The sequence below is a fragment of the Vicugna pacos genome, chromosome 23 (assembly GCF_048564905.1).
Source record: "Vicugna pacos chromosome 23, VicPac4, whole genome shotgun sequence".
Classification (NCBI taxonomy): Eukaryota; Metazoa; Chordata; class Mammalia; order Artiodactyla; family Camelidae; genus Vicugna; species Vicugna pacos.
This window is the reverse complement of record NC_133009.1, coordinates 34,870,548-34,895,993: the sequence shown is the minus strand read 5'-3', so window position 1 is coordinate 34,895,993 and position 25,446 is coordinate 34,870,548. Positions and strand designations below refer to the sequence as shown.

The window sequence follows — 25,446 nt, the reverse complement described above, 5'->3', positions numbered from 1 at the left end:
GATCTGAACCCGAGTCTATTTGACTTCAAAACACCTACAAGAAATATAGCAGCTGCGCCTTCTGCGGGGATCAGGTTCCAGATTTAGTCAACAGGTAAGAATTAAATGTGCGGTCAAATGTCTCTTGTGACGTCCTGAACTCACTCAGGGTACTTCTATCTGGTATTTATGTAAACAAACCTGAATACCAACATACTAGTATTCATAGTGGGAGACAGATACCAGTATTTTTAACAATTCCAAAGTGATTTCAATGTGTGCTAAAGTTTGAGATTACCGTATATGTTGAAAACTAGATGTGTAACAGGTAATTTTATAATTTAATTACATAAAAAACAGTTGATGTTTCATAGGACTGTTATTTTGGCTTTTCCATCATTTTAGCTGAATCTAACCCTCATTGACACATCCTGTTAACACCTATCAGTCCTTAACTTCCCTCAGCATTTGAAATTTGAGTATACCTCTCCTCCACCCTTAGTTTCTTTACACCATAATCTTACAGTTTTCTTTGTTGTCTCTTAATATCATGTGTTGGCTTCTCCTCCTTTAAATTGTGACGTTCTTCAGGGCTCCAGTCCTAGGTCCTTATCCTTTACCCGTGTTACACACCCTTCCTACACGGGGACCACCAGCTCCCACAACTTCAGTCACCAGTGTGTGCCAACAACGCAGAAATCACATCCCCAAACCCGCGCTACCCTCCAAACTCCGGACGAACACACCCAGCTGCCCCACTGGACGTGTGTGCACTGGGTCCTTCAACCTCACACACCCCGAGCTCAACTCTTCACCAGGATCCAAACCTGCCCTCCGCGCCAGTGAACGGCACCATCTGCCAAGTTACTTAGGCCCTAAGCATGGCTCGGTTCCTTGTCAAGCTCCCTGTAACCCTATCCCCCCCTCACAATGACCCTCACAATTCCACTGTTGCCTCTACCAGATTGTGGCCTGCTTTCCCCGGCTGCAGCGAGCAGCCTCCTAGTGCCCAGGCCTGCTCTCCTTCCAGTCCACCTTCCATGCTCCTGCCTGAGTAATTTCTTAAAAATAAAATATGATTCTGCTCTTCTCCTGCTTAAACTCCTCTAGAACTTTTTAGTCCAGAGGGTAAAGACCAAACTTTCTCTGGTCTTACAAAGCTAGGCACCCCTCACTCCATCGACTGCAAGCCTGGTGGCACATCACTCCATCACACGTCCATGCTGTGTCTCATTTTTGAGCTCCATGTGATCTCCTAGAGCTGGCACATGCCTTTGATGCATTTCACTTGGCTATTTCCAATTCACCCTTCAGCTTAAGCTTGACATCTCAACTTAAGTGTCACTTACTCTGGGAAAAATACTCCATTTTGGAAGATAACTGAAATGGTTATGTAAGCTAAGCATTGTTCTTTAACCTGCTTAAGCTCATTTTATAAATTCCAAGAAATATTGGTCAAAGAAAAAAAATGAAAGCTTTACATTTAAATATGCAAATACCTGGATTTTTATGGCGCTATCTTTCATTTTCTGAAACTTCCGTTTCTGTAGAAATCCTTTCATTCTAGCTTGAATAATGATGACACTGCTCCTTATTTGTGAATCAACTTCTCTTTGATGTTCTGCAGACAAAAAGGCTCTGTGGTGACTTTTTAAAACCACTGCTGCTTCTCTGTACGATGAAAGCTGCTTCCTGGCTTGCCAGGTCCTGAAGCGCTGCTGCAGAGTGACAGCAGCCCTCCTCTGCTGCACAAACCTTCTCCGCTGCACCGCCATCTGAAGGAAGGACTGAATTCGTAGGGCAGCACGCTTCTGTGTTTCCAGTTTCCTTGCGACCATTTTACGGAAAGCTTTCTGAATTGTAACTGCAGCCTTTCTTTGAGAACAGTGCTCTGCCTCCTGTAAAGGACCAGTGAGAGGGGCCCCACGCAGCCTGGGGCTCCCAAGTGCCAAGCTCTGACCGATTTCACGCCGAGTTTCAGGTCCAGAACACCAGGACGCGGGCTGGATGGCGAGGGCTGCCGTCTTTTCCTCGGGCACGTCTTTTAATTTCTGTCTAACTTTCATGCCTCTAAAAGCGGCCTGCAGAGTTCGAACAGATCTCTGAACAGCTAAAAACCTTTTCCTTTCCGTTTTTACTCTGACATATGACCTGTAATAATTCTGTATAACCACGATCGCCGTTTTCCTTGCTTGATAATCAGCTTTGGCCCTGTGCATTCGGTAGGATGACTGAATTCGTGTGGCCGCCAGGTGCATACGCTGGATACCGGCTCGTGCCTTAAAACCTCTGTAGTGGGACTGTATACAAACGGCTGCCTGGGTGCGCACTGCACTTAGTGCCCTGTATCTCCTCTGAACAAAAATCACCTTTGCTCTAAAGTGGAGATAGTGCTTCCTAACTTTAAAGGCTTTAAAATGCTTCTGAACAGTGATGGCAGCCTGAAGCTGCCATTCCTGAATCTGTTTCCCTGCGATCGTATCCTGAAAATCCGCTTGCGCACAGGCTGCTGCTTTGAGTGCGTTGTGTTGAAGAGCTTTCTTTTTGTTTGCTCTGTATTTTTCTTGTATTAATTTTGTAGCCCACTGAAGCTTCTGGTAGAAAGAATACTGCCTATGCCTTCTATATGTGCTTTGTATTATGACAGCAGCTCTGTGTTCTTCCCTTAAGAGCTGTCTTGCTCTCATCCCCCTGTATGCAGCCTGAAGGACCACTGCAGAACGCCTTTGTCTGACATAAAGTTCTCGTTGCAGTTTTGTAGCTCTGTACACTCGGTAACGTCGCTGAATTAGAATGGAGGCGCGTTTCCAAGTCTGAAAGGTGGCACGTGTTCTGAGCGACCTGAAAGCTGCCTGGATGATGGTGGCAGCCCGGTGCAGCTCCTGTATCTTTTTCCTCACCAGCCACCTTCTGTACGACGACTGGATCTTGATGGCTGCCTGTTGGAGACGTCGGAATTGTTGTAGGTGATGCTTCGCACAAGCATTTGCACGGTATTTTCTCTGAATCCACACAGCAGTTTTCCTGAGAGACAGGAAACTTCTCCTCATCATCAGAGTCCTAAATCTCCTCTGAATAAGAGCTGCGGCTAAGTGCATCTCTCGTAAGTGTCTCCTGGCTCTCATCCCCCTGAAAGCAGCCTGAATGCAGATTACAGCAAGTCTCAGTCTGTTGTATCTTTGAAGTTGTACGTTCCTTTCCCTCGTTGCCCGGTACTTCTGCTGCACCGTTTTTGTCACCTTCTTTAACTTATTAAAATAAGTTTGCTGTCGGTGTCTTCTGAAGTGGGACTGGATGAGCGTCGCTGCCGTCTGCATCTTTCTCAGGGTCTGCCTAACTCTGCCTCCTCTAAAACTGGCCTGAATTAGAATAACGGCTTTCAAAATTGTCAGGTACTCTGCGCGCTGAGTTTTAGCTTGATGATGCGCTCTGTATCTGACTTGAATTACCACAGCTGCTGTTCTCATTTTCCGGTATCTCAACTGTGATTGATGCATTTTAAACAGGGCTTTAATAGAGGTGGCTGCCGCGTGCATACGCTGAACTTGCCTTCTCACTCTAACACCTCTGTGAGCAGCCTGCACCGTCACTGCCGCCTTCCTGAGATTCAGATAGTCCTGACGCAGACGGTGCGCAGTTTTGGTATCTCGATACCACCTCTGAATTGTAACAGCTGACGCTCTGCAGGTTGCATATTTCTTCTTGGTTAGGTGAGCTCTGTACCTCGCCTGGATGGTGGCCGCCGCCTTGTGGCGCTCCTTCATTTCCCTCCTCACTCTCACACCCCGGTAGGCCGACTGTAAGATTACTACCGCGGCTCGCGTTTTCAGATACCAGTGGCGCTGTGTCCTTCCGGCCCTGTGCGCCCGGTAGTGCGCCTGAATCACACAGGCCGCTCTCCTCACGGCTCTCCACTCCCGCCGCTGCGCGTGCATGCGGTAGTGCGCCTGTATGACCACGGCACAGTCGTGCTGCTTCCGCAGCCGCCTCCGCGCCGCCCGGCCCCGCCACGCGGCCTGCAGCACCACCGCCGCCCGGCGCAGGCCCGCCAGCTCGGCGCGCAGCCTCCGCCCGGCCGCCCGGGCCTTCAGGTGCTGCTGGACCGCACGAGCGGCCGCCCGGAGCGCCCTGAACGCCTTGCGGGCCTTGGCCGTTCGGAAAGCGGACTGAATCTTCGCGGCCGCTTGATGCTCCCGTCTGATCTGCTCCCGAACCTTCCAGCCGCGATAAGCGGACTGCAGAGAAATCACAGCTGCCCTTGTCTTTAAAAAGCATGTTCTTGTGTCAGAAACAGCCTTGCGCGCCCGGTACCATCTCTGGATCTTGAGGGCGGACCGAAGCACAGCGTGGTATGCCGCCCTTTGACGGTGGCCCCGGAAAGCAGCCTGAATTTGGAGGGCAGCTCTCCGTTGCCGTTTGACCAGCTGGCGCACCTTGTAACCTCTGTAAGCGGCCTGCAGGCGAGTGACGGCTCTTTTGACTCGCAGGAAGTCCCTCCTCTGACTGACCTGTGCTTTGTACGCGCGGTAGTGAGTCTGAATGACGACAGCTGCTTTACGGATTCCCAGGTAGGACTGCCGCCTGTTTCTCATCCTGAAATAAGACTGCAGGGAAACGGCAGCTTTTCTCTGCAACCTCACCTGCTTTCGGACCAGGTACCCTCTGACAAATGCTTGCAGTTTGATGCAGGACACCCGCTCGCATTCTTCTCTCTTTAGCGCAGCTGCTCTTAAATGTAAATACTGCTTGCGCGTTTGTTTCATCTTGACCACTGATTGTAACTTTACTGTAGCATGTCTTAGCCTCAGAAATTTTTTTCTGGAAATATAAGCCCGGTAAAATGACTGAATCTTTATAATAGATGTACGGATGTGAATAAACTCTTTTCTGGCTCGCATCCCTCTATAGGCAGACTGCAGGACAATGACAGCTGAACGTGTCCTCTGGTAAGATACTAAAGCTTTCTTGGCGGAAATATAAGCTCGAAGATGAACCTGAATTACAAGAGTGGCTTTCTTCATCCTCCTGTATTTCTGCAATTGTTGACGTTTTCTTACGTGTGCCTGCAATCTGATGACAGCTTTCTTCAGGTTTAGAAATTGAAGTCTGTCGCGCCTCATTCTCCAGTACGACTGGAGGACGCGGGCGGCTCTGACCTGTCTGCGCAGGCGCCGCGCCTGCATCCCGCGGAGAGCCGCCTGCAGGCGGAGGGCTGCCGCCTGCAGGCGGAGGGCTGCCGCCCGCTTCTGCAGGTAGCTGGCGCGCTCCGCCTTGCCCCTCAGGTGCGCCCTGCAGTGCTTCTGGAGAGTCAGGATAGCCTCCTTTTTCCTTTTATATAACTTTTGGGCTTGAAAGCTCCGAAATCTTGCCTGAATGATGACAACACAAGATCGAATGTGAATGTATTTCCGTAATTCTCTGTGCATCCTATACCACGACTGTATGGCCACGGCAGATTGTTCTCTGGCGCGTTTCCTGACGTGCCATCCTCTAAAAGCTCTTTGCAATGTTATTGTAGCTTTTATTTGTAATTGCATTTTGCGTTGCTTCCATCTTCTGAACGTAGACTGGATTACAAGGGCTGATGATTTTAGCATTTTGTATCTCTCTTGATCGTGCCTTCTCTTTAAAACAGCACGCCAGTGCCTCTGAATTGTAACTGTGGCCCAAAGATATCGTTTGTAAGAAGCAACAGCAATTATCATTCTTATCCTAGATTGCAGGATGATTGAATAATGTTTCAATTTCAGAAACTGTTTTCTAGTGGAATATCTTCTCCAACATCTCTGAAAAAGGTAAGAAAGGACACAAAGTAAAACAGACACAACTTTCTATACTTAACATTTTTTAAAGTATTAATTTTTCTAACTTTTTAAAAAAAAATAAACACATTAAATTTAAAAGCAGTGTATTTTTAAGAAGATTGTTGTTTCTTTTGTTTATAGTTGAGCTCCTGCATGGGTGCAGCCTTATTCCTCTACCATGTGTCCACCGTGGTTTTGTTCCTGTCCTTCAGCTGACAAGAAATGAGGTGTCTACCACATCTCTTAAGATGAAAAGATGCAGAAGTAATTCAGACATTTACCCAACTACAGTTAAGCTTATTTATGCAAAATGACTTTGAAAATGCTACACTTTGTACAAATGTAAAGAATTGTTATGCTGCCTTAAGAGATTCAGGACAAAGTGAAGCAGGCTCCATGCTCAGAGTGGCAGATATCATTCTTTTTTTTTCTCCTTAGTTGGTTGGTTGTAAAATCTTCAAATTCAGAAAAGGGTCAGTGTAGAGATAGTGTTACTAATAAAGTAACTAAAAAGAAAGAAAACAAACTAAAATGTAACACTAAAAAGTGATAAGATTATTGAAAAGACAGGAAAGGGGAAAGGGAAGAATGAAAGGGAACACTCAGAAAATAAATAATAAAATGACAGACCAAAATCTAAACATATCTATAAATATCTAAAATATAAACAGTCTAAATCATGAGTTAAAACACTGAGATTTTCAAAACATAAAAACTGTATGCTGTCAGGACTTCAAGTCACATATAATGAGGTAAGCAATTAAAACGTAAAAGGAAGGAGAAAATATACCCCACAAACACAAACAAGTGAAAGCTGGAGTGGTTATAGTGATGGCAAGCAAGGTAGACTTCAGAGCAAAGAACATTACAGAGGATAAAAAGGAACATTACATGATATATATAAAAAAAAAAAAGCTCACGAAGAGAACAATCCCAAATGTGTATGCACCTAACAAAAGATCTTCAAAACACATGTGGATAAAACCAAAAGGAGAAAGACATACCCACAATTATTGTTGGAGACTTAAACACTGCTCTCTTAGTACAAGAATTAGCAAACAGAACATTGGAAGGATATGAAAGTACCGTCAACCATCATCAACCAAGTAGATCTAACTGACATTTACAGAACACTTCACCCAACAACAAAAGAATACACATTCTCTTCAAGTACACAGAACATTCACCAAGATCAAGGACCGTCAAACTTTTTCTGTAAAAGGCCTACAGATTGGGAGAAAACAGCTGCGAGTCACTGTCAAAGAACTTGCACCCAGAATATAGAAAGATGTCTCAAATCTCATTAATATAAGCACTCAGTTATAATGGGCAAAAGATTTCAACAGACATTTGGTACAGAAGATGATCAAAAGGCAGTTAAGCATTTGAAAACATGTACATCAATAGCCATTAGGAAAATGGAAATTAAAGCTATGGCACCACCACACATCTACCACAACAGCTAAGAAACACTGAGATCAGCATTGCCAAGGATATGGAGGATACGCACACTGGGTGTGGAAATGCAAAATGGGACAGCCACTCTAGATACCAGTTTGGTGACATCTTATCAAGCCAAACATACACTTAGCAAATGACCCAGCATTCCCATTCCTAGATAGTTACCCTAATGAAATAAAAATCTCCTAAAACTGGAAACAATACAAATATCCTTCAACAGGCTGACATATAATCAAACTGTGGCACATCCGTACACTGGAATACTACTCAGCAGTAAGGAACATGCAACAACTTGGATGAGACTCAAAGGCATCTTGAGGAGAGAAAAAAACCCACTCTCAAAGCTCCCATTCTGCATGGCTCCATTTATATGAATCCTCAAAAAGGCAAAACTATAGTGATGGTGGCAGAGCTAGGTTGCCTGCGGCTGGGTGTGGAGAGAGAAAGGACCACAAGGAAATAGAATGCAAAAATCTTCCTGGGAGATGGAACTGTTCTGTATCCTGGTTGAGGTGGTGATTACACAAATCTGCACATATGTTTAAATTTATGGAACTGCACATCAAAAAAAGAAAAGTGCATTTCACTGAGTGTTAATTAAAGAATTTAAATTAAGATGTTGATCAATGTACAGCTAAAACTTTTAAAATTTAAATTAAAAAATATATATGTTATACCTAGGAACAAATGAAGATATTTAAGACCTCTTGCATCAGACCATAAAACCATTTTAGGAGACATTTAAAGAAGGTCCAATTAGATAGGAAATAAATATACCATGGTCAGTAGCTAAAGATATCAATTCTAACCAACTAAACTGACTTATTCAAGTAAATCTCAATCAAATTCCAACACTTCTTAAACTTCGGATTCAAAATGTATATGAAAATGCAGAGGCCTTAGAATAGCTAAAAACTTCTTAAAGAAAAACAAAGGGGGACCCAGCTACCAGACATCCAGATTTCATGTAAAGCTAGAGTAAGTACATGGCTCAGTGGCAGACAAAAAGAACAATGAAATAGAAAAAGCTTCTACAAACAGAACTGCACACACAAGAATACTTGACGTATGCCAAAGGTAGCTCGGCAATGAGGCAAGTATGGTTATTTCAGTAAAATGTAACTGAAACAATGGATAGCCATATATACAAAAGGAAAATGGCACCTAATACAAGTCACATGCAAAAATTAATTTCAGGAGAGATCTAAACGTGAAAGACAACACATTAGAGCTTTCGGATTACAACAGGAAAATATCTTCAAGGCCTAAAGTTAAGAAAACACTCCTTAAATGGTTTACAAAAACCCACTAACCATAAAAGAAAATTAAGGACTTTCATTGGAAAGACATGAAACTGTAAATCATAGTCTGGAAGAAGATATTTACAACACACATATCCAACAAAGATCTAATAACCAGAACATATAAAGATCTCTTATAAATCCACAAGAAGGCAAACAATCAAAATAAAAAATTGAAGAAAAAGATACTTGAAATAACACTTCACTAAAGAAGATTTTCAGTATGAAAAGATGTTCTATGTCATTCATTATCACTATACAACGACTAGAATGGCTAAAATCAAAGAGATAATTTCCAAGTATAATGAACAGTTGGTGCTGTCACCGCCTTAGAAAACTCTTTGGTAGTATCTACTAAAACTGAAATACGTATAACCTTAGACAAATAATTGTACTCATGGGTATATGTCAAACAGAGTGAATATATTTCACACCAAAAGGCACATTCATGAAAGCTTTAGTCAGAACAGCTCAAAACCAGAAAGCCAGGTGCCCATCAACAACAGAAAACAGATAAATTGTAAAATGTTATAAAATGAAAGTTAAACCTCAGCTACATTTAACAACACCGGTAAATCTCCACAAATATCATGTTGAATAAAAGAATTTACACTGTCTGAACCGATCCATGTAAAATTCAAAAAACAGGTAAGACAATATGATATTGTTTAAGGAAGATACGTAACAGGAAAGCGGCATGATCAGCATGTGTTAGGATAGTGTCTGCCTTGGGCTGGGCTGGGGGAGTTAATTGAGAAATGGCTTCTGAGAGGCTGGCATTTCTTGACCCAGGTTGTGGTTACAAAGGTGAAAAACCATTAGGCTCTACATTTGTGTTTTGTGCAATTTTCTATGTGTAATAGTTCACATTTTTAAGAAAGGTTCAAAGAAAGATCATTTATTGAATCAGAGTCTCTCACTAACAGTAGTAGTAGTAGTAGCCAGAAACAAAAAATCTCCAAAGTTATAAAATAGACAAAATTATGGGATGAAGTTTCAGTGGCATTTACATAGGGTAAATTTAAATAGTACACCTCTCTGATGTTATTAAAACAGAATCTAATATCAAAAACTAGCATATAGATGCAAGGAATATCTCCATTATGCGAAAAGATATGTTACTTTTCTTTCTTTCTTTCTTTTTGTTTTTACTAAGTAGAAAAATAACAGAGGTATTCTATAAACTGATTATAAGTAATATTTTCAGTACGTGCCAATTAAGTGGGCTGGAGAGGAAGACGTGCACACTTATCCCCAAAGAGAAGTTTCCAGGACTTATAGTAAAGATAGAAAGAGAGCTTGGCTGGGTTGACGGATACATAAGGGAGAATGGTACTGCATGACCCACAGAGTGGAAGGCAAACCTCGAAGGTAAAACAAAGAAGACGGGTCAAGGTACAGAATTAGATTGCTGTTCAGAGCAAAGTAGGCATTTTGGTTGCGGAGGTATCAAATATTTGTTAAAGTACCACAAATATAATAATTTAAAACCTTTTCATGTTTTACTGGCATCCTGAAAAATGTTTAAACCTTTTAAAATTCAGAATACCATACCTGAATAACGGATGCTGATTTATTTTGAACTTTTTCTAGTTTTTCCTTTTTTAACATTAACAATTGTCTCTTTGCTAACAGTCCTCGCCAGTGTTTCTGAATGAGCAACGCCGCATTAATCTCCTTTTCAAATCGTCGTTTAGTTAGAAAATTAATTACAGCTGATTGAATAATTCTTGCAGCTTTGTCTCTCTTCTAGAAAAAAAGCAAATATGAATTAAATACTTAATCACTTAAAATCTTAAATTATTATTTGTAAGAAAATCATCTGTTAAGTATTAATCAAATTGACACTGGAAATAAAATACGCCCCAGACTTATTGTGTCACATGCTCATCTCTGTAGTACAGGTACCTCTGGGCATGTTGAAATAGCTGATAGGTAGACTTGCAGATGAGACTTATATGATGAAACAAAGATTCCTAGGAAATATCATCCTAAGATAAGATCACAGACATGTTTGATTTATCACAGATCCTCAGTAATCAATATAAAGGCAATTTAAGTGTGGTACTTTTCTCAGATTATGGTGCAGTGAATTCATGCTTGATTTTTAGGAAAGCGATGAATTGTAGGAGGGAAAAAAAAAAAAAGAAAGAGACCCTAAGATAAACAAAATGCCTTAGAGGAGAAGGTATTATTGCTTTGTTACAATTTGAACAAGGAATTCACAAAAAGGGAGATGCAAAATATTCACCTCAGCACAGAACACACTGTGGCTTTCGGCCACAGAGGCTCAGGAGAGCAGAATGTTGGGTTGTGAGAAGTGGTGTCAGGACTGCTCCACTGCATCCGTGGCCACAGGGGCGTCAGCTGCCCCGGGAGCACCAGAGGCCAGTACCCTGCACATCTCTCTTACTTCTAATGAATTACTATGAATAACAGCACATTAAATACTAGGTTTGTGGCACTATTCTGAGCACTTCCTGAATGATCCCTCTAACCTGGCTACAACCACAAAAACAGATGACCAGTACTTCTCTCTCTGGGCCATGGTCAAGTAGACACTCCACTGGGTAGGACAGCCAGAACTTGACACAGGCAGTCTGGCTTTAGTTTGTGCTCTTTACCACTTTGCTATAGTGGTAAAGGCTAGATTTATCACTTCGGTTCACCTGAATTGGAAACTAGAATATAAATTATTCCTCTGGGATCATGTGGAAAGGAACAACTGATAGTGTGTCTGAGAACTTACAGCATGTTGCTGTCTGGGACAGCCCACCACGCAAGGGGGGGCTCCACACAGAAATTAGCCACAGATTCTAATTATTATCAGTTGTTAGTATCTCATTACAGAATGAGAACACAGCTATGGAAGGGATCAAACTGCTACTCTAGCAGAGGAAAAAGGCAGTTAATGAACTAAGGAATGGTGAGGGCCATATACTGGGTCATTTCTGGGTGATAAAAGACTAGACGGTTCCACAATCTGGCTGAGGAATTATGTCCAATGAGCTGACTAAGCCATCTGACATCACTGCAGTGCCCCTGTGAGCCTGTGGCCTGCAGGCTATAGGAATCCAGACTAAAAGCACACTCCTCGACACCCACAACTTCAAAACATATCACAAAGCTCCAATAATCAAACTGCGGTACCAGCATAAAGACAGACATGTAGACCAATGTTACAGAGTAGACAGCCCAGAAATAAACTCCATGTAACTGAGTAAATAATTGTTAAGTAGGATGCCCAGACCACTCAATGGGAAAAGAACACTCTCTTCAACAACCAGTGTTGCAAAAACTGGTGTTTGGATATCTTACACAGTATACATATATTAACTCAAAATGAATTAAAGCCCTAAATGTTTAGCTCAGAAGTATATAACTCTCAGTGGAAAGCATAAGGTAATGTTTCATAACATTGGGTTTAGCAATGTTTTATTAAATATGACACCAGAAGCACAAAAGCAAAAAATGGACAAATGGAATTATATCAAACTTAAAAAATTTTTGTTCCTCAAAGGACACAATCAACAGAGTGAAAAGGCAACCTACATATTGAAAAAAAGTTGTAAATCATATATATATTAAGGAACCTGTACCTAGAATACATAAATATTTCTTACAACTCAACAACAACAAAAAAATCAGATAACTCAATTAAAAAATGGGCAAATGAACAGACACTTCTCCAAAGATGACATACAAATGGCCAACAAGAATATGAAAAGATGCTTAACAGTACTAATCATCAGAGCAATGTAAATCAACATCAAAATGAGGTATCTCTGAACTTTACAAACAAACAGAAAATGACAAGTGTTGGCAGGAATTGTGGAGAAGTTGCAATCTTTGTGTACTGTTGGTGGGACTGTAATATGTGACTATGGAAAAGAGTATGGTGGTTCAAAAAGTTAAAAACAGAACTGTCATATGCTCCTGCAATACCACTCATAGGTAGAGATCCAAAAGAACTGAAAACGTCCATCAACAGATGACTGGATAAAGAAGAGGTGGTATATTTATACAATGGAATACTATTCAGCTATAAAAACTGACAACATAATGCCATTTGCAGCAATATGGATGTCCCTGGAGAATGTCATTCTAAGTGAAGTAAGCCAGAAAGAGAAAGAAAAATACCATATGAGATTACTCATATGTGGACTCTCAAAAAAACAAAACAAAACAAAACAGAAACAGACTCACAGAAACAGAATACAAACTGGTGGTTGCCAAGGGGGTGGGGGGTGGGAAAGGGCAGACTGGGATTTCAAAATGTAGAATAGATAAACAAGATTATACTGTATAGCACAGGGAAATATATACAAATTTTGTGGTAGCTCACAGCAAAAAAAAATGTGACAATGAATATATGTATGTTCCTGTATAACTGAAAAATTGTGCTCTACATTAGAATTTGACACAACATTGTAAAATGACTATTACTCAATAAAAAGTTAAAAAAAGACAAAAAAATTCATATAAAACAAAAAAAGAACTGAAAATGTTCCAAAAGAGATGTTTGTACACCCCTGTTCAAAGCTGCACTATTCACAACGGCCAACCTAATGCCCATTGAAGGATGACTGGGTAACAAAATGTGGTATATACACACAACAGAACACCATGCAGCCTTAAAAATGAAAGGAACTCTGCTACAGGCTACAATGTAGATGACCCTTGAGGACGAATGCTAGGTGAAAGCTAGTCACACAAGGACAAACACTGTATGAGTCCACTTATATTAGGTACCTAAAGTAGCCAAATTTGTAGAAATAGAAATAGGAAAGTGGTTACCAGGGATAGGGGGAGGAGGAAATGGGGAACTGTGCTTTAATGAGTACAGATTCAGTTCTCCAAGTTGGAAAATCTCTGGAGATCTGTTTTATAATAATGTAAATATACTTAACCCTACTGAATCATAGTGTTCAGCAAACTTGAAAAATATGAATAACTTAAAAACAGTTAAGGTGGTAAATTTTATGATGTGTTCTTTATCACAATTTACAATAAAAAACAATTCAGGGGGAGAAAAACACCCCATTTATTTGCTTTAAAAAAGTATGATGCTGTTCAAAAGTAGCATTTGAGTCTGAAGCTTAGAAAAAGGACCGGGGGCATTTTTGGATGCAATCAGCTGACATAAAATGAAACTTAACTCAGTTCGTAGATCATCTGAGTCTCTGGCAAACTGATGCGGAACAACCGTAGGTGACACTAGAGAAGCTACAGGAGGAAGGCAGATAGATCCAAAGAGCCAAATATACTATAAAAACTAGCAACTATTTGAAAACTTACATAAACTAATGGCCGAAGCTCCGATACCTGCAGTCACTGACTCTGAGTCAGCCTGTATGCCCTATTTAATCCTGCACTGTGGCTGAGCCAGCCTGTTCCCTGTCTGTCTGTCTGTTTATTTTTTTGCTTTGTATATAGGCCAAATACAGGATTTACTTTGCTTTGGAGTTGGTGCCTACTCAATCAGGAAGAACTAAGAGGTAGAATGTGTCTGGGGACCCTTGGACAGGCCTGCTTCATTCATCAGGTAATTTGGGCCACCAGCCGCATCACTACAAGAGCTTGAACCATTCTATTTCCACACTTATGGTTTAAATAAATTACAATAATGACTAAAGAAAAATATAAAACTTGAAAAATAGCTACCACAAGGTAACGGTTATATGCTTACTAGTTTATAATACTTCTACGAGAATATGAAAGGAGCCTGCTGTTTAATGTTCCAAACAGCAAATGAAATGGTACAGACGCACCTCAGTATAACTGCATAAGGAGCATGGTCACCTGGAGAAAGGAGAGAAGCAGTGGTTTTCAAAAAAAGGAAATTTCCAATACTTGGACCAAAGGAATAAATCAAGAAAAGGGATCTTGTGAGGATAAAGCTAAGAAATTTCTGCAATTAATATGTGATTAATACAAGACTATCCTGAGCAGAAAATTAAGCAGATTTCATTATAAAAAAATTAATTGATACCTGTTTCTTAAAATCTTATAACTCTCTCATTTAAAGCCATATAATGAATTAACGAAATAATTTGAGGACTGGCCAGGAGAATGTCTTCCCTGAAAACTTTCCTAAAACAATTCTCCTAGAAGCCTCCAGAGGTACAAGTTATCCTCCAAAGATATGCGGGCAAGGAGGCAGATCCCAGGAAGATGAGGGGCAAGAGAAGGCACAGAGGACGTGGCAGCAGAGAAGACGACCTGTGAGCGTAAGTCACTGCCCGTCGCCCAAAAGTTACTACCAAGACTTCGAGTGGGGCAAGAGCAAGCTATTTCAGTTAGTGATGTTGCCAGGTCTGATACGGTGGGAGAGAACACAGGGCATGCTGAAGGGCTGCCAAAATTTAGCTATTTTACACAGCTACTGAGAACTTTATCACCAGTGCACTGCGATTCAGAACTGAGGAGCAATCTTGGGTGAAATATGTTCTTTAATATCTGATAAGATTTATTAAGCATGCTGCTGCTATTATTTTGATTTTTCCAAGTAAATACAGCATTATTAGTGGAAAGAGTAGGGTGATAAAAGGATTTAAATAGTTTGTTCAATGTGATCAAAGAGACCATTTCCCAGATTGTTAAACATGACATTTTTCTCAGAACTCAAGAAAACACTTATTTTATGCTAATTCAGTATATTCATACTACTGGGGTCACAAAGGGAAACAGTAAGTGACATCCTTCTCCCTGTGCCCAGTTCCTAAACATTTTGAGAAATAAAACAATGGAAACCAAAATGCCACTTTTAAACTAGTAAAGGATAACCTGGAAAAGTTTCACTCACGGCAGAGGAAGTGAGCTGGCTAATTGCACTGCAGAGTTAGACAGGTGACACCCATGCCCCAGGGGCTCTGGTGGAGGTCCAGCCTCCCAGAGCACAGCATGAGAAGTTAAGGGAAAACGCCTGCTTCCTGGAGGCAGGGCAGAGGCCGAGAGGAAGGACGGAAGGGGCAGTCAGGCATCCCTGGCTTACTTTTCACACACTTAAAACAGGGATAAATACATTATTCTACTTTCCCTGGTGTGGACTGAGAAGTGTGGACAGAGGCGGGAGAAAATACTGAATGAAGGAAACATCAGGAGTTCGGAGAAATATTCATCCCCACCTCCAAACACTCAGCTATGAAAATCACCTCAATAATTTCCAACATTGGTAAAACAGAAACAACACCAGGGAGCAGCCCGCTGACGTCTTACGACCTACAGTTTACATCACAGCGCTTCCGCCTCTGAGGAGTACCTGATGGCGCTTTCGATCTTCTCTCAGCTTGTGTTTTCTCCAAGCTGTTTGTATTAGTCGAGCAGCTCTCGTTTCTTTGCGAAGATCCAAAAGCCTCGCACAGAGAAATGACAAATAGGTAATAACCACCTAAGATAAAAATACAAGGTGAAAAGAGAAGTTCCCGTGAGACAGAGAACTCACAGCTCCCTTTCGTCTTCTGTGAGCAGCTACTGTCGGTTAAGAAACTTCCGCTCACCTTTTCGTCCGGAATCGTGTTCGACATGTCTGAATGCTGGATCATAGCAGGTATTCCACCAAGGTCTCGGACTGCGGACCTGACCAACTGAAAATTTTTCTTTTCATTTTCAAGGAGTTCTTTGTATAGTTCTGAAGTGTTTTCTGCAACGCAGGTAAGAGAGCGCGATTAGATTAGACTGCTCAGGCCAGAAACCAGACAGAGCAATAGGAAAACTGGGAAATTTAATCAACCATCAGGGACTAACCGTGATCAAATGCTCGAAGAGACAAATCCAGAGAACTCTCATCAGATTCAGACGAGGAATTTAGCACCACTGAGCCAGTCTGCGCACACTCCACGGTCTGAGTCGTACGCTGACATATAGCATCAAACGGCACGTAGCAAGGATGGTAGTGGTGGATCAGGTAGCATAACACACGGCCATCTGAGAAAGACACTGTAAAGTTCTCCACCTGATTGGGAATATCAGACAAATAATTAGCAGTGTTTAGATAATAAGAAAGATACCAGTGATTTTGTATTCCTTGTTTCCTTTTAATAGCTAAGACTCTCTCATCAGTTCCTATTAGTACCTAGTATAATACCACATTCATAGCCAAATTGTCACCTGTAAAATACTAGCTATTTCGAAAATAGAATTTGATTATGTTATTGTGCTGGGTTGGAGAGCATTTGTCAAAAATTCATGTTCTTCCCAGTATCTCAGAATATGATCGTATTTGGATATGGGGTCATTGCAGATTTAAGTAGTTAAGATAACCTTGGAGTAAGATGAATCTTAATCCGGTATGACTGGTGTCCTATAAGAAAAGGAGAGACATGGAGCAGATACACAGGGGGAATGCTGTGTGAAGACAGAGGCAGTGACTGGAGTTAAGTGTCTGCAGAGCAAGGAAAGCCAAAGATTGCCAGCAACACTGGAAGTCAAGAGAAAGGAATGGGGGTGAGAAATGATAAATTGGGAATTTGAGATTTGCAAATGTTAACCACTATATATAAACATAGATTTAAAAAAAAATCCCAAATTTCTTTTGCATAGGACAGGGAACTATATACTCAATATCTTGTAATAACCTTTAGTGAAAAAAGAATATGAAAATGAAAAAAAAAAAAAACAGAGAGAAAGCCATGGAACATTCTCCCCTAGAGCCTTCAAGGCTCTCTAGCACTTAATTAAAACACAGAATTTATCTATATATTTGACAGTTTTTCTACTGATGTGTGTCAGGACAATTCATCTTCATGTGTTTATACTTAACATGCACTTCACACAGAAACGCAGCACCAATCTAACAAATGATTACGTAAGATTCCTTTCCCCCCTCCACCAGCGGGGCGAGGTCCTCTAGTGCCCCCTTCTGCACGGTGGGTGTATTTGCATTTGGCTTTATAATAGGGGTGTGATCCTTTGGTGCACCAGTTCTATTCAAGTATCTCCTATTAAGACTCCCAACTAGGGCATTTTTTTCCTTAGTGATACATAAAATATTTGTGCATTATACACTTGGTGGCAGATTAGATGAAACTAGGAAGGCGACAATCCCTCACTTATTACAGGAAAAGTTTGTTTATACATATCAACTAAATCGTTTAAGAAATTAAAGAAAATATTTTATGCATTAGGTGTAATAGACTTTAACCAAAATTTATTTAAAGAAACTGGGTTAAAACAAAAACAAAGAAACTTACTTTCTTATTGTAGAAGTCGCAGACAGCATTCACCCAGTCCATTAGGAGTTTTGTGCTTTCACTGTGCTGTTCAAGGTAAGCGCTGTGCCTTCTGTCCTCCTGATTGACACGGCCGTCAGAACGGCCTGGCGGTGCAGACGCTGCTCTCTTCATGGTCTGTGTGTGCTTTAAAAAGTCAATTTCTTCCTTTAACTGATCTACATTAAGGGAAATATTCACCTGAAATACAAAAGGAGGATAGATATCTTTATTTTTTCACACATTATTTTTGACCCACAGAAGCTAATGTCTTCTATTATCTTTTTTTTTTTTAAAGGCAAACACCATCTACGTGGGAGCGATGGAATGTGTAAGTGGTTAAGAGCGTGGGATTTGCGGCCACACATGCCTGGGTTCTAATCTCATCTCTGCTTCCTGTCAATGATGTCCCCTTAACTTCATTTTCCTCCCCTAGGCAGTCATGATAACAGCTACCTTACAGGAGCGCTGTGAAGATTAAATTGGAATATATATAAAGCAATTATCACAGTTCCTGGGACTAAATAAAGTAGTAATTAATAGTTACTGTTGTTACTTTATCTGATGAAAAATGCTTTTATAAATCAATACTGAGAGTTGATAATATGAAGTACAAAATGTGTCAAATGTACAATACCTGAAAAGCCAAGGCTATTTTCCAAAGCAACGCCAGAGTTTTCTCCCTGTGCCTGTCCACGATATCCTTAGATAGGATTGCATTTCCTGCAGATGGGAAGATAGTCCGTAAGCACAGTATATGGACACATCAATTTTCAGTGAGAGGTTTTATCTTTACTCAATTGTTACCATGCTCGTCATTCAGCTGAATTCCTTGGGTCTTGAGAATCTGAAGAACAATGTCAACATTGTGCATTTTTTGAAGACGACTTATTGCAGGAATCCTGAGTTTCTTTGAGAGATTCCAGTTTCGTGTGAGAAGTTCCATGATTCGCCTAACAATGGAGGAATTTTCTTATGAAACTGTTAGATAACAACATACATGAACGATGAATTTCATTTAAATACAGTTATCGCCCAAAGCAGGCACTGGTCACTCACTGTAGTCACGCCAAAGTAAGTTTTGAGGATTCCAGTTTGTAGTGAGGAAGTACTGTGTGATCTGGAGCAAGATACCCTGAGTTTATGTCCCACTGTCACCGTATAGAGTGTTACTTAAATATTTGATAGCTTAATTAGTTCCATGCTTTTCCCCAATTCATATTCTGGGGCATCAGTAGTCCCTACTGAGACCCTGTTAGATGCCAGTAGGGAAAAAAAATGTGGGGAGGAGACAAGGTTTCTATACCTAAAATTGACACCATTCTCCTGAACTTATCCCAACTTTTTAAAATCTTAAATTTATTTCATTGTACTGAAGAGCAAGAAAGATTGTATATGTACAGAAAAAGAGTGTTTTCCAGAAAGTTTTAGTCTATTCCACTTAGCAAAATAACTCCATTTGTCCTACTTACACGAGGCGCACCCCACACTGCAAGTCGACAGCAAGATTTGTAACAGCAAAATCAAATTCATCAAATGGTGTCTGAACATGGTTCACAGGTAATCCTAATAAGCTAAGGTGACGGGAAAGGTCACCTTCACCACCCAGGAAGTCTCGTGAAAAAGCCAGAAGGATTTCTTTACTAGCCTATGGAGAAACGAGTGGCAGGTATTATAGTCCAGTGTTAGACTTTTATTTACAATAAAAGCAAATTCTTCAAAACATTCTGTGCGTATAGAAATAAAGTAAAATTAATAGTAGTATAAAAAGATTGTCAGTTTCATATTGTACAGTAACAATGCAAATCTATTTCCAATTTAAGACTTTTAAGAAAGTGCTCATAATACTCCTCTAAAAATTAGTAGGAATTTGATAACATACTAAACTAGGAAAGAAAATTTCCCCCAAATTAATTCCTCAGAGACATAGCTCCATCATTCTCAAATCGAAGCTAAGAACAGCATGATGTGCTGGTGAAGCGTCAACCAACGAGTCAGGCAGGGTCAGAGCTCCTGGTAGGGCTCGCCAGGGAGGGGGTCCTGTTCTACTCCAGGGAACTGTTCTTCGGGAAACTCACTTTTTCTAAGGAGAAAATATACAATAAAGCAAGCAAAAGTCTTACATGTGAAACATAAAATATAAAATGAAAACTATACCTTGAATTCAGCATCTTTACAGAAGAGACAAGGGTCATGGTCAATCAGTCTGGAGGTTTTCGCGTAATCAAGGAAACAAACCAACAACAACAGCTTTTTCAGTGTAAACTTAGACAGAGCTTCTTCATGACCTGAAATGAAGTACAGAAAGGGCAAAGCAAGTTAATCTGTGCAAGATAGTTTTTTTTTATTTGAAATTATTTTTCTGTATTTATTTATTCTGCTGTGCTTTTAGTCTGCATATTTCTACTAAGGATTCTTGAGATGTGACTTATATTTTAAAGTCAAATTATCTTGGAATTCTTTATAAGATTATAAAAATCCTCATATTAACCTTTCTTTTTTTTCCTGGTATTGTTTGTTTGCTTGCTTGTTTGTTTTGGCAGGGGGAATGTAAATTGGTGCAGGCCACTATGGAAAACAGTATAGTAGTTCCTCAAAAAACTAAAAATAGAACTACCATATGATCCAGTATTTCCATTGCTGGATATAGAGCCAAAGAAAATGAAAATGCTAATTTAAAAAGACACATGCACCCCAATGTTCATAGCAGCATTACTTACAACTGCCAAGGTATGGAAGCAACCTAAATGTCCATCAACAGGTGAATGGATAAAGAAATTGTGAGATACATACACACAGATACACACACACGCAATAGAATACTACTCAGCCACAAAAAAGAATGAAATTTTGCCACTTGCAGCAACGTGGATGGACTTGGAGGATATGATGCTTGGTGAAGTAAATCAGACAGTGAAAGACAAATACTGTATGATCTCTCATACGTGGGAACCAAAAAGTATAACCTACTAGTGACTATAACAAAAAGAAGCAGATTCACAGACATAGAAAACAAATCAGTGGTTACCAGTGGGGAGAAAAAAGACGGGAGAGGCAAGATAGGGGAAGGGGATAAAGAGGTACAAATTACTGTATGTAAAATAAAATAAGCTACAAGGATACACTGTACAACATGGGCCAATATTTTATAAAGCTGTAAGTACAGTATAACCTTTAAAAATTGTGAATCCCTACACTGTACACCTGAAACTTACATAGTACTGTAAATCAACTACACCTCAATTAAACAAAACCAAAAACACAAGTTTTACCTGAAACTATGATAGTAATAATGTGCTAGAAACACAGTCCTAGTAAGCACAATGTGCCTTTCTTAGTGTCTGACATGTATGAATTCATTTGATACTCACAACAACTCTGTGGGGCAGGTACCATGTAATAACTTTAAATTCATGGAGGAAACAGAGGCACAGAGACACTGAGTGTTCCAACAACAAATATTTAATGAGCACCTACTATGTGCAGGCACGAGCCCAGGTGCCACATGTACAGTAGCAAACCGAAACAGCTCTGATCTCCATGGGGCTTGCAGCCTGCTTGGGAGGACAGGGTGGGTAAAGGCAACAGGCAAATGTAATTGCAGTGTTAAAGCGTCGGGGAATGACAGGGAGTGCTGGGGTCAGGAAGGGAGGGCAGTGGAAGGAGAGACCCACTCACATCGGTTTCTCTGGAGGGTGAGGCTTACACAGACAAGAAGAAAGACAGCACAGCGCAGGGAGAGTGCAGCTGGGGCGGAGCTACTTGCCGTCTCTGTACAGATGAGGAACGGTTGGGTGCCTAAACTCCGCTGCAAGATCAGGATTCCAAAGTAAGCGATTCAGAATAAACATCGCCAACCCTGTGACATCACTGTTGTCTTCCAAAGGGATGAGTTCTCCATATATGGTCTAAGAAGAAATTCAAGCTAAAGTCAGGGCTCTGTTATCTCAAAGGAGCACAGGGATGCAGAGGGAAGGACAGACAACGCTCTTCTAAGAAACTGGAGACACTCCCCTTCCTAAACAGCACGGGAGTGATGGCGAGACTTGCCCAACAACCTCTTTGAACTGAACATGTATGTTTTGTGCAATTTTTAGTGTATATGGTATACTTCACAATGGAAAAAGACAAATGCTCAGGACTAAGATAAGTTCTTAAAAATCATGTGACAAACAGTGTTTATAATTTCTTCCTTTAAGCTAAAAAACTATCAAATGTGGGCCCGTTGTTCAAATTTAAGTACAAATTATTATAGTAATTATCATAATTACAACTGTCCCCCTAAGTGCATTTGGAAGGCACAACAGGCACCTGAATAATTCTAAATTGTCTAATAGTTAACAAATGGAAAACCATCTGTAAGGCAACTAAGATAATAACCTGGGATGTTCAGATCTGTATATAATTAATAATTTTAATGTGACATTAATTTAACATCAATGCACTAATTATTATTGATTTTAAAAGCCACTTTCTAGAAAAAACTAAAAACACATCAACACATCAAATTATATTCCATAAACTTACACTGACAAAACTAGACAAAAGCATGGCAAAGTATTAATACCTGCCAAAACAGAGACATTTTAGATTTACTTACTTTTTTTTTTTGGCCTTTGATGCTTTCCTAAGATCCTTAAAAGCCATGCCTACTAGTGGAACCCTAAAGTGTGGTGGTAAGGGAGAATGTTTTATTCACAATTATTCATCCTTCCCTTCCCTTTAAAAGGTCCTTTTCCCACCAAATGGCATAGACTTGCTGTGTCTCTTGTGAGAGAGTAAATATTTCTGCCTCATTAGTGTTTGGCCAGATAATGCTCTTTGGCCAGAAACACGGGTGGTGCTGACGCACACTACATCTAAGCAGGAGCTTTGAAAGGCATTGCAGGCTTCTGCCTATCTCCCCAATTTTTACTTCTGCCACAAAACAGCTATGTCCCAAAAAAGAGAGATTCTACTTTAACTGAGGTTCTGGAATTACTTGACATGTGAAGCAGAGCCAGTTGATATGTAATTTTCTAATTAATCATTCATTGAAAAAAATAAATTGAACTGAAACTCAATTCAATTGAAATAAGAATTAAAACAAGAAATTGTAGCAATGACACTGTCAAGCGGGGCGACCATAGAGGCTCATCATTCATTCTCTCAGCGCCTACATTTCTTGATAAATAAGCGCTAGATTATTGTAAAGATTCCTTTCAGTTTTAAAGAGTTTTCTATTACAAAACCTAGAATAAATTGAAGTAAGAATAAGACATCCCACATGACAAAGGCAAAAAGCCTTCAGGAAATATGAGTTTACCAGTAAGACTAAATGAAATGGAAACACTATGGGTTTTAATAAAAGCATATATTTTTTTAAACAGCAACTCTTAGTGGCTTTCTAATTCAGTTTGTTTTAGCATTCTAAATATTATGGAACTGTGCACCATGTGAACAATTCAAAGTACAATGACGTTTTTATGAGCAGGGTTCCATCAGAATGGTTCCAATGGCACCAGACTGGTGTAATTCAAATCCTGACCAGTCACTGGCATTCAGCAAGTCACTTAACATCTAAGCCTCTGTTTTGTCAGTGAAGTGGAAATAATGACACACACCTCCTTGGGTTTTATACAGGTTTAAAACAGCCTAGTATTGTCATTGGTAAATACTCACAAAGGAGCTTAATCTACTTGTTATTATATCCAGTATCAAATTATACATATATAAGAAACCGATAGGAAAACTGCTACATAAGAAAATGGCAATAACATATAATGACATGGTCTATAAACCTAATGAGCATTTCTTAAAGGACCTTAAATTTCATACTGAAAGATCAGTTAAGCTAACCAAATGACTTTATAAGTAGAACTATATTTTATTAAAGAGTCTATTAAAAGTATATAATAAAAAAGTGTATCTTTTTTCAAAACCAGAAAGGTGTACTTACCTCTAGGCCGATTCGTAGCCACAAAGGATTATATGACAGCAACCAGTTCAGGACTTTCTGCCGTTCTCCTGAAATGCACGTGAAAGGCAAGTGAGGTCAGGGAGAGAAATCAGCGGAAAAAAGGATAATCACTTACAAAGTTAATTTAAATAAAGTATAATTCCACTCTTCAAAATATATACATTATCACATTTAAGTATGTGAGATTTTAGGCAGCCAAGGCAAACTATACGTGTGACTCTGAAATACAAAATTTCTAGCGTGTTTTTAAAGAAGCAAGCTAAAGATTTCTGTAATCTTCTTACCCACATCTTTCCAGAGGTGTCTGTCTTTTCGAACAATTAACCGCTTAGCTTCAATTTCAATTTCAAGCTTTTTCATAGCTTTAACCATTTTCTCAGATGTAAACAAGCGACACGCAGCACGGCGTAATCTGTTCAGCCTGCACCGAGCAGTGTACGCTCTGAGCGACATTTCATCTTTGGTGGGAGCTCTAGGGACACTTATCTTATGTTGACTCTCTACTCCCAGAAGAAGAGTGGTAGCATTTACTGGGTAAAGACAAAAGAAAGAATGTTTCTGGTTAAACAGTATTTTTATACATTTTAAAATCACATTTTTTTAAAGAGAACTAAAAATCATGCTTTGTTTACTTTTGGAAAAGAAAGAAAAGTGACCTTAGTGATCATCTAATCAAAGAGCTTCTTGGTAAAAACCCTAGACATGCTTCTCTAACAGAGACAGAGCGGTCTCTGCTTGAACACTGCCACAGTGGAGAAACCGTCCTCTTAAAGTTAGCCTGCGTGGTGCTCTGACAGGTTAAATATTAAAAGGGTTTTTCCGTATCTTGAGTTGAACTGACCCACAGCTTCTGTGGGGCAGCAGCCCAGGCGATGCTTCCTTCCCTCGCAAGAGCAGACCCCCAAGCATTCCGCAGACAGTGTGTTTCCAGCCTGTTCTGCACTCGAGTCTCCTCTTTTCCACAACAGACACTGCGATGTTTTAAAAAGTCCCCATGTCAACTGTTGTTTTGGATTCCTCATAATTATAGACGTGCCTACACACATCTTAAACTATGTTATGGTGGAGACAACATCCCTAAAGTGATCAGGCCGCACAAGACGGTTAAATTGATTCACCAGGACGTGACACTTTATTAATGCAGCGAACACCGAACTGGATTTCTAGGCAGACATGATGCGCTGTTGACTCAGACTGCATCTGTATTAGAATAGCACCCAGTCACTCAAAAGGCTAGAATCACATCAGCTGCTGAGCGAGAAAGGAAAGTAAAAAGAAAAAGTAAAGTTTGGTACTTTCAGCACAAAATTCTCACCCACACAGCCTTGAGCATTCACATCAATGGATTAGTGAACCATGCCATTAACTACAATACAATAAACAAATACATATAATGAAAGAATGAAAAGTCATGTTAGAAATGACCTGGTAAAACAAGAGTATCATTTAATTTAAGCATTAATGATGTTTACCTGCAGAAATATTTGTTTTCACAGTGAAGTCATCAGGAGTTAATATAAAATTTAGCCACCAAGTAAAGCCCTGTTCCTGCTTTTCCTTCCAGCGTTCATCATAAAACACGTTTTTTGCAGCAAACGGCATTGGGTGCCTAGGAATACCTAAGAACACAGTTAGGTTATTGCACAAGAAATTCTCCCTTAAATTATTATACACTCTATAGCAAAAGACCATTTTAATCAGCAAAACCAACTTTAAAACACGGAACAATGTTT

The 25,446-nt window shown here is 40.1% G+C and overlaps 1 protein-coding gene across 2 annotated transcripts in view; it reads right to left on the bottom strand.

The window, feature by feature from the left end:
- Nucleotides 1-25,446, bottom strand: part of ASPM (assembly factor for spindle microtubules) — a 51,529-nt gene that overhangs the window by 13,729 nt on the left and 12,354 nt on the right. The window contains exons 5-18 of one of the 2 annotated variants that reach the window (XM_031690139.2): nt 25,186-25,332; nt 23,998-24,243; nt 23,693-23,760; nt 21,521-21,662; nt 19,912-20,042; nt 19,227-19,402; nt 18,562-18,707; nt 18,392-18,477; nt 17,737-17,955; nt 16,292-16,499; nt 16,045-16,187; nt 15,807-15,935; nt 10,100-10,294; nt 1,479-5,765 (exon numbers count right to left, since the gene is read on the bottom strand). In XM_031690139.2, coding sequence (XP_031545999.2) covers nt 1,479-5,765; nt 10,100-10,294; nt 15,807-15,935; nt 16,045-16,187; nt 16,292-16,499; nt 17,737-17,955; nt 18,392-18,477; nt 18,562-18,707; nt 19,227-19,402; nt 19,912-20,042; nt 21,521-21,662; nt 23,693-23,760; nt 23,998-24,243; nt 25,186-25,332 — 6,323 coding nt within the window. The remainder of the gene's footprint in view (nt 1-1,478; nt 5,766-10,099; nt 10,295-15,806; nt 15,936-16,044; nt 16,188-16,291; nt 16,500-17,736; nt 17,956-18,391; nt 18,478-18,561; nt 18,708-19,226; nt 19,403-19,911; nt 20,043-21,520; nt 21,663-23,692; nt 23,761-23,997; nt 24,244-25,185; nt 25,333-25,446) is intronic. The other variant, XM_072948755.1, reaches the window with a different exon arrangement.